We start from the raw sequence: 13,704 nt of genomic DNA on the forward strand, positions 1-13,704 counted from the left end.
CAAATAAAAACACCTTTTTCAGACATGATATTTACAGTCGTCACTGCCCTATTGGAACCAGGAGCTGATACAATATTTTGTTTTTTGTGATATTTATTTTTCTCTGAATAATGAGTAACAGGAAATGTACTAATGTACTTGTGTATTACTTGAACTGGGGGGGGTGGTCATACTCGTTGCGAATACTTGTTTGTGTTCGTATTTAGGCACATATACTGTATATATTATCTTCATAACACATTTATCAATGCCTTATAATGTATTGTTTATTTAAGTTTATGTTAATTTATAACATAAACTTAAATAAAGTGGAAAGTTTAGGGTTGAAAGTTTTTTTTGTTGTTTTTTTTTTGCTTACTGCTGTTAGGATAACCCTTGTTACTTGGCCATTGCCTTCAAGTTGCTTTTTCGTTCCATAATTATGCAAGAGTGACCGCTTATCTCTGCTGGCCCCATCTGCTCTACAGTGTACACAGATATATTGTAGTAGTGATCTAGATAAGTATTGCGATCAACAGCATGGTTACTTCAGTTACTTGAGGGAGTAATTTCCACAGAGTGGGCACATCTCCATGGAGACTTAACATAGTTTTTTGAAATATACAGAATGCTGCAGAACTAGAGTGTGGTATCATGGCTTGAAAATGATGGGGACAAGCCTGATTCTGCAGAACTTGCATAGTGGATGGTGGAAGCCTGACCTTCATTCACATTACGGTAATCTGCTAATGCAGTACCTGATTTTAGAAGATCAGAAAATGCTGGCTGTTATACAGGCTGTTTAGGATGTGAGCTCTGCAAGACAATTATATTTTCCATGAACCAAACGTACTAACAGGTAAGAGTTTAAGTGGCCATTGTAAAAACTCATTGTTTCCGCATTGTCTATATAGTCTACATTAGTGTCTTTAAAACGATATGTACCTGTCTGATGAGACATGCAGAGCGATGATTAATTTGTTCAGGGTGTTGATTCAAGATATTCCCTTCCCTGTTGCTCCCACAGATTATTGATTGAAGTGCCATGCAGGGACACACACACACGCATCTGTACAAAGAGAATGTTTCTTTGTTTTTCCAATCATGACAGCATGTGGAAAATTACTCTATTGCAGGCTGGGTATTGTGCGGAATATTCTGAATGTGTTTTTTAGTATTTTATGATGGTTTTGTTGTACTGTAAATTAGCACACAACAGGCAGTTCAGCGAAACAGATTTACAGTACAGTATACAGATGTCTTGGGTGTGTTGTGAATAGGATCTGTTTCAAACAGACCCAGTAAACCTGGAGTCATATGGTTATTCAAGCTGTGTAAAGGCAGCAGAGAAATCTATCCACATAGCCAGACACCTACAAGTATGTTATTACAACAAAATGTATGAAAAAATAAAAAAATACTGTAGTAATGCACATCCCAAATGTGCTAAGATAACCAGACAGCTTGGAATGTTTGTTATGCAATCAGATCACTAAAGCAGGGGGGCTCATACAGCCTGCACAAAGATTTTGACAATGCCTGGACATAGTAGTACTAAAAAGAATTTAATCTTTAGTGCTATTTATTTTCAAAAATATACTGCCCTTGGAAACATGGTGATCCAGATTCAACTTTTTGTATCTAGTTTTTGCATTCCTACAAATTATTCATCATCAGGGATGCTAGGAATTCCTTTGTTGCAGAATAACACAGAAAAACACGGATTGTCTATGGCAGTGGTGCACAACTCGGTCCTGGAGGGCTGGTGTCCCTGCAGGTTTTTATTCCAACTGCACCCTAAAGTACTTTATTGGACCTTATTAGAAGCGTAATTGGTCCAATTAACTAATTTAGGATATGCTTAGAACAAAAACCAGGAGGGACACCGGCCCTCCATGACCTGAGTTGTGCTCCACTGGTCATGCTGTCAGTGAATTTTTTGTTTTATATTTGGGGCGGGGCAAAAAACATGCAAGGCTTTTTTTGTTTGTTTGACAACCAAATTAATACACTTATCATATATAATCGTCAACACAGGCAATTTTGCTTTAAATGTACGTAAACATACTTGTTCAATAAAACTGCATTTGGTGCACAGAGGTCAAGGTTTAAGGCGCACTGTCACATTCATGTTGAAACGTAGCTGCCGTTAACTTCAGTATCCAATGATTTGTTGCTACTAAACAAGCTGTTTAAAGATGCCGACAACGATAAAAATCACCCCTAAAGATCGGGTCAATGAGTTTGGCAATAGCCATCCAGATGACAAAGACTAACTTGGATTTAAACTAATATGAATACTATTTTTTGTTTTTTATTATTACTACACAGAAGTATTTGTAATGTTTAAAGTAAAATGGTCAGTTTGTTTATATTACTGATTGATGGCACTGGTGAGCTTGTAACTTTCTTAGAATTTAAAAGTGTACCAATAAATACTTCCTGTGTTAACTGTTATTATTCAATAGTACTGTTTGTGTATCTTATAATTAGGGCTTCTGATTTTTGGTTTTAACCGATAAAACACCCCCGATAGAAAAATAATTAAATCGTGGATAGCCAATAAACACTGGAAAACACCAGAAAAACTGTGGAAATGGTTAATCTATTCACGTTGACTTTTCCCATTAAAAAAAATCAAACCTACTACAAAAAATAATAATAAATACATTTCCCAGTGAAGCTGGGCAATGTCCCGCCTTCCTGAACTGTATCTATCATTGATTCGTTCTGAATACTTTAAACCCGACCCAACTACTGAGACTCCGCTTGCGAGATTTAAAACGAGATTACAATCAGGATGGAGGCTTGTTAGTGGGATTTAAAGGTGTATTACAGTTAAAATACTGAGGATTTAAAACAGAATTGTGACGAAATGTACAAAAATTCCTACACACAAAAACCCCAGAAGAATGTGTCCGTGACCATAGGGATTTCGTTGTGGAAGACATGAAAAGAAAGAAGGTACAACTTAAGTGTGCAAGTACTGTCCAGTTACTATACATATTTTGACACACACACAAAAAAAAAAAACGCTCAGGACAGCAGCCTCGTAATATCCACCTGTCAGTCATGGCGATGACACGGAGAGGTGGGGAAGAGGGTGTGTTGGCTTTCCCTTTCTCTGAGCAGCTGAGAGGCAGGCCTTGGGGGATTGCTCGGCCCATAAGTACTGCGTTTGGTTATGCATTCAGGTGGCCGTGATTGGGAATACACAGAGACGCTGGCTGAGAAGACCAGTGTAAACATAGACCAGGCAGGAACGCCAATGGTTGAAGCGAGAGAACAAAATAAGCAAGCAAGACAGCCAGCCTAGAGAAAGAAAATAATATAGAAAATACATTGTTACGTATCCGAGGGAACGTCTGTGATTAGAAGGGGAACCTTGACCATCCCAGTGTATAGTGCTGCATAAGAAGCACCTTTATTTTGTAGTTTTATTACTGTGTTTTATTTTCCCTTTTCTTTTGCCTTTTGTTATTCAGAGCACCTGTGAGTGGGCCAGCATTTAACTGTTTACCAGTATTGGTATTTCTGTGGTCCTGTTTACCATTACCGGTATTCAGGCCATGGACAACAGCACCCTCTGCGGGCTAAAAGAAAATATAGAAAATAATAAAACTGGGCACCAGTGCGGTGTTTTCAATTAAACCTTCTGTCTCCTGTGTGTATCAGTGAATTGCCCACCACCCTTCCACACGGAATAACGCAGATTTTTGGATTTTTCCCACGGACTACTTGCCACGTATTTTTTCGCAACAGCATTTCGAAACTACTTTTTATGTATGTATGTATAAGTACATGTAGAAAGTAAAGTATTAATATAACGTACCTAACTTAATGAGATTCCTGGGCTTGGATCGTCGCAGCAAGGAATGTTGTCATTTTGCACATAGAAAGTTGTTGATGACAAAGTTCCTGTTTCTTTTGTTTAATGTTTTTTTTTCACATTCTGAATGCTTTGTAGATAAATGGCATCTCAGTTTTGCAGGTTTAAGAGTTTTGTTTGACAAAACCTCCTGACAAATAATGCACCGGGGCTTGGGTCATCCTCAGATCCAGTAAATGTAAATACGTGCTGGTCCCTGCAACCGTTACCTCGTGTAGCAAATTAATCTATCCATTTCTAACACAACTTATTACACTCAATGAGTCGCAAACTTCGCTTGATGTACATATAAAAACATCGGAATATGAAGACGAGGTGGGTGGGAAGCAATTTGAAAAGAAAAATGTCGATAGGATTTATAGCATTTTGGTTAAACATGACAGCATTAAGAACAGACAGTACACATTATTTCCAGAAGTAGTGTTAATAGAATTTTTTAATAGAAAATATTAATTTATGAACACAACTGTAATAAAAGAAAACAAATAAATGGAAAAAACGCAGACTACATACTTATAATTATGTAGTCATGTGGTTAAAGCTGTTTGTTGTGTTGCTTGGTAATAGTAGTAGCACAATGTGTGACTGTCTAGAAATGGGTTTATGTAAGAACTGCTTAACCAAATTTTGGGAGTTGTTTGCGGACCACCTGGAGTTTACTCACAGACCACAGGTTGGGAACCACTGGCCTAAGGAGATCAGCTCCTGAATGGTATTGCCAGTGTCAAACAGGTGCAGTTGTTGACTGTCAGGGTCATATTGCCTCATACTTCATACTTTTTGAAGTGTTGGGCATAAGCCATCCAAATATGAATAAGCTAAAGGATGCTTTCACACAAATAAAATAATCTTGACATTAGACGGTCACATTGTTTTGCATGACTTTTCCTTTATACATGAAAATAATTCAGTTCACATAGCCTACAAGTCAGTTCCTATGGTCCCTAATTTGCCATTGCCACTAAAGGTCCAATTGGTCATCAGTTCCAGGCGTCATTGTCTAATCATTATTTGTCTGGCTTATAAAAAGGTTCCTGTACACAATGATACTGAAGGTCTCTCTGATGGTTTGTATAGTCTGATTGGAGTTTTACATTTAGTAACACAGAATATCTGCACTGATGGATTTGTATTCATTAATAATAGGTTCTTATGGTCAGTACAACTGTCTTCATTACCAGGATGGCTGTTTTTACATACATAGAGTTTTTTTTGTTTTGTTTGATGACCCCTTCAATGCCTTCCAGAGCAAGGAGAGGCAGACCATGTCTCAGCTCCCTCAGGTGGGCTCTTGTCTGCAGTGATGCCCTCTCAGATTGGGTTCTGAATGGCTCTCTGGTCCAGGACATCATCCTCCTTGCTTCCTTCCTGTGGGCCAGCTCTACAGGAATCTCTCCAGCTTTGTTTCAGTTGCAAAAGTCTATCCATCAGACCGGCCCCCAGGTTACACAGCACTGCCAGCCAGGCCAGCCCAAAGATGATCCACACCCCAGCCAGGCTGCGGTACACTGAGATGTAGTGCTTCTCTGGGTCTGTTCCTGCAGATAAAGCCCAGTGGCACATTTTAGATCAACCCATTCATATAATTCAGTCAGGCATCTGGGTGGATTGGAAATTGGGCAGGAAATCACACCATATGGAAAGTTGCTGGTTAAGATCCAGCCCAGTTTGGTAGAAGGCGTCCACATATCACCAAAGACACTCTTGTCTTCAGATTTACACATGTGTGCTGGATTATCTGGGGGCTGTAAAGATGGTAATGTGTATGGCTTTGTTTTTTACCCACTGATTTTGACAGTGCCTGGACATTGTACATGGCAAGGCTGTCTCATTAAGAGTTTTTGGAATAATGTTAACCCATTAAAAACCATGAACTTGCTAGCAAAGAGGGGAGTTGGGAACCAGTGTTCCTGCAGCACTTAACTGAGGGTGGCTTTTATACAGAGTTGTTCAAAATTAGCTTTACGAGTTCAGGTAAGGAAAGAATACACCATAGAGTAAGATTTTGAACCACAGGGAAAGGTATGGCATGGTTGGTGTCCTAGGAGGTACTATCATAGCTTGTTTATAGGTTTTTTAACATGATGAAGTTTGAATGATCATTGATCACTGTGGCAGGGCAAAAGCCCTGCCAGTGCACATGTGTATGGGTTGGTGTGGGGAATATTGGGTTGGCAGGGAGGGGGTTAAATTTCTCCCTGTCAAAACACATGGGAATGTGGCTGGAGCCTTGAATTGAATAATTTAGTAAATTATTAATTAAGGCTCCAGCCACAGGTGTATAAATAGGGTGACCATGGGTGGAGAATGATTATAATTAATGTTGGTGTTGGAGAGAGGATATATGTTTTCGTGTTCCGTGCTGTCCCGTCTGTTTGTTTAAGTTTTCATTTAATGTTTTGGGTCAACCTTTTGTTTTGGCCCTTGTGCCGTTTTATTTTGTTAATGTGTTTTGTTCTTTTGTTTACTTGTTGTTATTAAACTGAAACTTCTGTGTCTGAGTCTCCCTTACTGGTCGAAACAGCCTTGCCAGTGACGCTGTCCTGTCATAATCACCTTAAGATCAGCGATACTCAACTGTTGAGACCTGCCAATCTTAAATCCTCTAGGCTGCATAGAACTTCCACACTGATTCAGAGAACTGCTTCATGGTTCTTACTTGTATCCCTGCCTTCCAGCACACAGTCCAGTCTCTGACCACCCCCCCCCCCCCCCCCCACCCAGTTCATACCTACAACGTAATCCCCGAAGCCAATGGTGCTGAGTGTGATGAAGGCATAGTAGAATCCCTCTCCGTATGTCCAGCCCTCCACATAGCTGAATACGACCGGGGGAAAGACCAGGAACAGCAGGGTCCCCAATATCAGGAAGAAGGACACGGTCAGCATCTTCAGTGTCTGCTGCACAAGGGGCACATGAACTCAAGGGTCAACAGCACTGGGACCTTCACAGGATCAGAATGACTGGTCTGAGCAATGGTTTCCAAATTAGTTTTAGAAGATATTTACTACTGGACAGATTTGCTGAGATTCAGCAGTTATAATACATGTAATGGGCAGTGCTGTGTGATGCATTTCCGTTATGGATTCTGACCCTTGTTGGTGAGATTAGGTTTAAGGTTCTATAACGACACATGCAGAAGAGTCTTCTGCAGAGTGTGCTGTGCCTAGGTGCCAGTAGACAACCAGCATTTAAAACACAAGGGAAAAGCATAATAATCTGTTTGTTTAAATTCCCCATGATAAACTTTTATACTGAATCTCTCCTGTTATCTTTCACAAAGAGATGCTCTCAGTTGTTTGCAAAGAAAGCAATCACAATAAGTAAATAAAGAGTACATCACTAATGTGGAAAATGGGGGCTGTATTAATCTCACAACAACTGGGTCGTTTTTAATGTGAGTAAAATGTTGAACCCCACCGTAAATTTGGTCAGACAGAATTCAATTTGTTAACTTGTTCTATAGTGTATTATCAATATCTAAATCTGTATATCCTACAGTCCAACTTTTATCCCATTTTCATGAAGGAAAAAAGAGAGGAACAGCTGGGCACATACCCCGTGCTGCCCTGGGGTCAACACACTCCTCTCTAGCTGGCCCAGGTGTGCTGCCAGCCCCTTGCCCAGCTGGTTAAGGAAGGCCAGGTTCAAGGGGATCCCGAAGAGAGCGTAGAACACACAGAATACCTGCCCACTCACTGTGCTGGGGGACAGGTTCCCATAGCCTGAAACAACACCAGAAAAGCAGGGGTCAGCAGGATTCTAACGCCTGATCATGAGGTCATGCAGACTAGTGATGAGAACGTCCTTGTACGGAAGCAAGTCACTCCTTAACTTGATAATTCAACCGAATTGGAGCCAGTGAGGAAAGGAAAGAAAGGGGTTCACATTAGTTTTAGGATCCATTTCTAAACTATATATACATGTGTTATTAATGTTACCATGAGTCTGTAGTGTGCATGCTTTTTTTTCAACAAAATGTTGAAAAAATGTATTTTTTTGGAGGGATTTTTTACTTTGGAAGTGTGTGTTAGGAAGACTTACCTATAGTTGTGATGACAGTGCCAGCGAAGAAAAATGAGCTGCTGAAGTCCCAGTTACTGGGGTTTGTCGAATTCCCAGACGGGTTCACTCCCTTCTCCCAGGCATCCAGGATAACCTGACAGAGACAGAGACGCAGTTTAGCACTTTAATACTTCACGGGCAATGCTCTTACATCTAATGGATTCTACATAGGCTTCACAGTTTCATAAATGAAAGACACAAACATCTTGCTTAACTTGTATTTCAATTAAAACATTTTGTAGCAATGTTTTTTTTTTAAATAAAATACAGAAAACAGATACATTAATTTAATTGAATTATACAACATTTTTGTGTTAGTTTAATGTTTTACTGCATGTGTTCTCCACCTTTTACAATTACAATCCCATTAGAATAGGTATAGCTATTAAAAGTTGTATACTACATTGAACACTGAATTTCAATTATAATATGGCACAGACCTGTTCCTTTTAGTATTTCCTAATGCAATTAGGAAATGTAATACACTCTGACAACGTGGGTTAATTATTACATGGTTTGATCAATTGTGACCAGCTTTTCAAGTGACATGATCAGATGGTAATTATTACGACAAACATATAAATAATTGGTATTGAATAACTGCATTGATTTCAGCTAACTTGTTTTAGCTGATTAGTTGCAGTGAATTGATTTTATCCCCATGTGTGTTTTGTTGCACACTGTGTGATCATTCCTGATTGAAGTCATATATTTGATTGTAATGCTTAAAGCCTATTATTACTATTTGAGTCAAACATACATGTCAGAAATGTGCACCTAAATAACATTGGTCTTCTTCATAAAGGGTTAACGCATGAAACTGCTCTAGACTGCAGTGTACATGTGTAATGACAGTCCAGAACAGTTTTGTGAATTTTATAAATTGATTCTCATTGGTTTTACAATTGTAATCAGTGTTTTTCTTTTTTTTTATTCTGACAAAAAATGTGCTAATCATGATTTGGAGTAAATGTTATTGAGAACCTAGCCCTGTATGTCTTAACGTGATGCCTTGTTATAAAGATTTGTTATAATGTCTTTATTGAACGCTTTAGAACACAACATTGCTGTTGCTGTTTATATTGTTAATAACAGTGTTTGTATCCACTTTTATAACACATTCATAGATGCTTTAATACGTCTTTTACATCACGTTAATCTGGATGTTTAACTGACCACATATTAAACAATGATCCTTTGCAAGTGTTGGACAAAACAATGGAAACACCTGTTACATAAAGCACACACCTCTATAAGAACGAGCTCTGATTAATTTGTCATGCAGCTGGAATCCGTGACACATATTCTGCAACTTATAAAAAGCTACCCTGCTGAAACTCATTTTCAGTCACAACGGGCAAAACAACAAATGTAACACACTTTACACAAATGATGTTTAACAATCACTAAAGTGATGACTCTATGGGTCATTCTGAAGAACAAACTTTACTGCAGATTTCCTTCCCAAACCTCCCTGAAAATATAAGAGGCATTAATAATTTGCTCCTCCAAAACAATTTTGAAACATGGAAGTCTAATCACATGGAATCTGGTCCAACATCCATCATTTTTGCCTATGCCCAGTCCATCACAATCTATAAAAATACATATTTTCAAAAGTAGAAGAAACAATATTAACCCTCTCTCTAACTCAACCCTCTCCCTGCACAGCTGGCCAACCCCCATACCTCCACAAACTTCTCCAGGGCTGGTCCATCCAAACAGGTGTAGTTCTTCAGGAAATTGAGCTTCTCAAGCTGGAAGCGGTCTCGTGTCTGGCTCTCTGCTTGCTTCTCTAGCACTTGGAAAATGGTGGCGCCCAACAGCAGGTACAGCAAGTAGCCAAGCACCAGCAGCACACTCCAGCTCACCCGCACGCTGCCTGCTGTAAACTGGGACATGTCCTCCAGTACAGTATGTGTCCTGATGGCTGATGGGGTGTTAATGGTAATGTTCTGCAGGTGGAAGAACACCAGTTCAGATCTTTCAGCAATCGTGCCCACCTTTGGAGCCAAGAATGAAATGAGTTGAGATAAAGAAAAACTCAAAAACAAAATCTTCTTCTTCTTTTTCAGGTGGGCTACAGAACAACACCAAAAATCATTTAATCTATTCCTGCATCTCCTCCAAACTGGATCCCAGAAACTGTTTTGTAGAACAAGGAAGAGGTTCAGGCAGATGAATCTGCTGACTGTTCTGTACCGTGCATCAGTCTATACTGAGCTACTGTGTATCAAAAGATATCAGACAAGTTGAATTGTACTGTGCATCAGTCTATACTGTGCTACTGTCTTTCAGAAGATTTCAGACAGGTTGTATTGTACCGTGCATCAGTCTATACTGTGCTACTGTCTATCAGAAGATCTCAGACAAGTTGAATTGTACTGTGCATCAGTCTATACTGTGGTACTGTCTTTCAGAAGATCTCAGACAGGTTGTAAATTTCCACTATTGACACAGTGGCTTCCTCAAATTTCACCTGCTCCTTACAGTGTAGGGTATTCCCTGCAACCTCAAATCTTCTTCTCCCTCATCTCAGTGGAGGTCCCTGTGCTCTCTGTACACACAACTTCCCCAGCCTCCTAATAAGGTAGCTCCAGTCAGCAAAACACTGGTTAATATTTTACTGAACAGGAGCAGCTCATGCGTTAAAGTTATAGATAGTTTGTTTAATGTCATCCAACCAAATGTGTTCCTGCTTGGTGCCTGGGGTCTAGGTTCAGTCTCAGGTGTAGGAACATTTATTTACTAATTAAATAATGAAGAGGTCTCTAAACGCCTTGTATTCTTCTTCTTCTTCTTCTTCTTCTTCTTCTTCTTCTTCTTAATTATATAAGGCCCGACAGGGTGTCCGTATATGTCCTCCAACCCCCCGAGAAGTCTGTATATTCAACCCTGAAGGTCAAACAGTAGATTTGAAAAGTAATTTTTAGGGCAAAAAAATTAAATATCCTTATGCCAATAAAGGGACCACAAAAGTAGTCCCATTTATAACTTGGAACCACAACACACTAAGTTAGATGAGTAATTTGATTTAATTGAAACATGCAAAAGTAAGTAAATATTTATTTTTGATGTGCTGAATTTTACATTGTCATTGAAAAGATCAGAGTTGATCGGAGGTGGATTTTTTTTTATTATTTTAGTATTTTTTTCTGTTTTGCTAGTTCATTTCAGTTCATTTCATTGTTCTTCATCCAAATCGGCATGCCTACTTATTACTTTTATAGTTACTGTACATCTGTAACTGTAAACAAGATGGCTACTGGTACTTTAAATTCTGTGAGGCAGCGCTGTGATTTTGAATATTGACAAGGCTCCCACTGTCCGTATCCATCCAATATATGGACAGCTGGAACCTTGCTCGACTAATCACATTGCTTGTTTCATGTTCCATTGCCAGTATTGGATCATAAATATATATATATATATATATATATATATATATATATATATATATATATATATATAAGAAATGTAATAATTTTGCAGAGCATTTTATACAATTTTGTTTCAACCAGACTTGTCCTTATTTAATTGACCTTTTAGGACATGTCTGGTTGAAACTTAAGTCCTGTAGTGGAATGGATTTGAAGTGGCAAAGTTACAACTGATATAAATAACACAGACATATACAATTAATAATCAAAATATTTACAGCACAAACAAAATACTTTGTTTAAACCATTCATAGCACACAGAGCACGTCTTATTAGAAATATCTTCAGGGGCGTAACATACAATGAGGCAACCGAGGCGGCTGCCTTGGTAAAAATCAGCTAGGTACATTTAAAAAAAAAAAAAAAGTACAAAAATACTGTATATCTAAAGATTTTTTTTAAAATAATGTGCCCACTTACTTTTTTAAGAGTGGTATATAATTGACATGTTTTCATATTATTATTATTTTTTATTTGCCATTTCTTCGTAACATTATTGTGATCTTAGGTGGTAGCAGTGTGGAGTAGTGGTTAGGGCTCTGGACTCTTGACCAGAAGGTCGTGGGTTCAATCCCAGCTGGGGACACTGCTGCTGTACCCTTGAGCAAGGTACTTTACCTAGATTGCCTAGATTGCTCCAACTGTATAAATGGGTAATTGTATGTTTAAAAAAAAAAAAAAAAAAAAAAAAGATGTGATATCTTGTAACAATTGTAAGTCGCCCTGGATAAGGGTGTCTGTTAAGAAATAATAAAAAAAAAATTATATAAATTTGACGGGATATTGAAACTTCACGCCAAACAACAGACATGTTTGCTTCTCGTGATTGTATTTCTTATGTTAATATTGTTTTTCTGCTGACAGTCCTGTGCAATGTGATGTTTAGCTGCGATACATTTTCATAAATCAGTGTTTTTCTTGCGCAATGGCAATGCTTTCCCCCTCCCCCGATATAACAGTTCATAGCTGTAGTACTTTTCATGTATTGTATTTGATGCCATGGGCTAGAAGAATTGGAGGTAATTCTATTTATAAATTAACTGTTTGGCAACAGCAGTTAAAAAAATAAAAATTTATTTTCCTAATATTTTCTTTAGAGAACAAAATCCAAGGAATTACTGTTTTAATACTGGTGATTTTTGTTTTTTAAATCATTTTCAGCATCTTTAAACAGCTTGTTCAGTGGTAACCACGCACTGGATACTGAAGTAAACTGCAGCTACGTTCCAGCATGAATGAGACATGGACAGTGCGCCACGTTCAACCTTGACCTCTGTACACCAGAAGCAGTTTAAAGTATATTTACGCAAATTTAAAGCAACATTGTCTGTGTTGATGATTATATATGATAATTGTATTGGTTTGGTTATCAAACAAACAAACAAAAAAAGCCTTGCATGTTTTTTGCCCAGTCCCAAGTGTAAAAAAAAAATTGTCGGGTCTTGTTTTCAGAAAATATCGGAATACAGTGTGTTTATATATGTATGTGTGTGTGTATGTGTGTGTATTTAATAGAGTGAGAATACATACATATGTGGTTTTCACGATCACGTCGCCTTAAGTTCTAGCCAAAATTGTAGATATTTATTAGTACTGCCATGGCCTTATCTTTTCGTCTATTGATTCGCCCCATTGCCACTGTTCTTTATGTATCCATGCATCACTTCTTGTAGTGTTTTCAGGCAGTGTGTTCCAGGCTTAAGGTTACAATTGTTAAAACAAGTGAATACATCTCATTCATAACCACAAGTATATACAAGTCTTTAATATTTTCATAACTACAAATATTCACTCCTCATTTTCTAACTGCAATTCTTCAACGAGGAGGGCCTCTTCCCTAGCCTCTTCAAAAGTCAGGTCAGCCCTTTGCCAAATCTTTTTTTGAAGATCACATTGCAGTTGGCCGCCTTTCAGTCCCATGACAAGCTGATCTCTCAGCAGCAGGTCTTTGTCCCCCAAGCCTTGGGAAGCTTGTTGCTCCAGTCTATGAAATACTTCTCTCAAATATAGGATGAAGGCCTTCACAGTTTCATGGTTCTCCTGTTTGCAGTTAAAAAACGGAGGGCGCAAGACAGAGGCAGCTGTTTTTTTGGTCAAACCATTCATCTAACTGCTTAAATATCTGCATTCCCCTACAAAGAGCCCATCAGAAAATCTATTATTATTATTATTATTATTATTATTATTATTATTATTATTATTATTAGTTTATTCAGCAGACGCCTTTATCCAAGGCGACTTACAGAGACTAGGGTGTGTGAACTATGCATCATCACCCATGGCCTCATTATATTTCTTCACAATTTGAGGTTGCTTGATCTTCATGTATCT

General features: G+C 38.3%; 1 protein-coding gene across 1 annotated transcript; it reads right to left on the reverse strand.

Moving 5' to 3' along the window:
- Nucleotides 1-5,179: 5,179 nt before the first annotated feature.
- On the reverse strand, nt 5,180-9,834 carry LOC117411215 (potassium channel subfamily K member 16-like). The gene is made up of 5 exons (XM_034018504.3): nt 9,622-9,834; nt 7,913-8,027; nt 7,427-7,593; nt 6,600-6,768; nt 5,180-5,406 (listed from the first exon to the last, which is right to left on the reverse strand). Exons 1-5 carry the CDS (start codon nt 9,832-9,834, stop codon nt 5,180-5,182), a joined length of 891 nt encoding a protein of 296 aa, XP_033874395.3.
- Between the last annotated feature and the right edge of the window lie 3,870 nt (nt 9,835-13,704).

The sequence above is a fragment of the Acipenser ruthenus genome, chromosome 6 (genome assembly GCF_902713425.1).
Source record: "Acipenser ruthenus chromosome 6, fAciRut3.2 maternal haplotype, whole genome shotgun sequence".
Lineage (NCBI taxonomy): Eukaryota > Metazoa > Chordata > Actinopteri > Acipenseriformes > Acipenseridae > Acipenser > Acipenser ruthenus.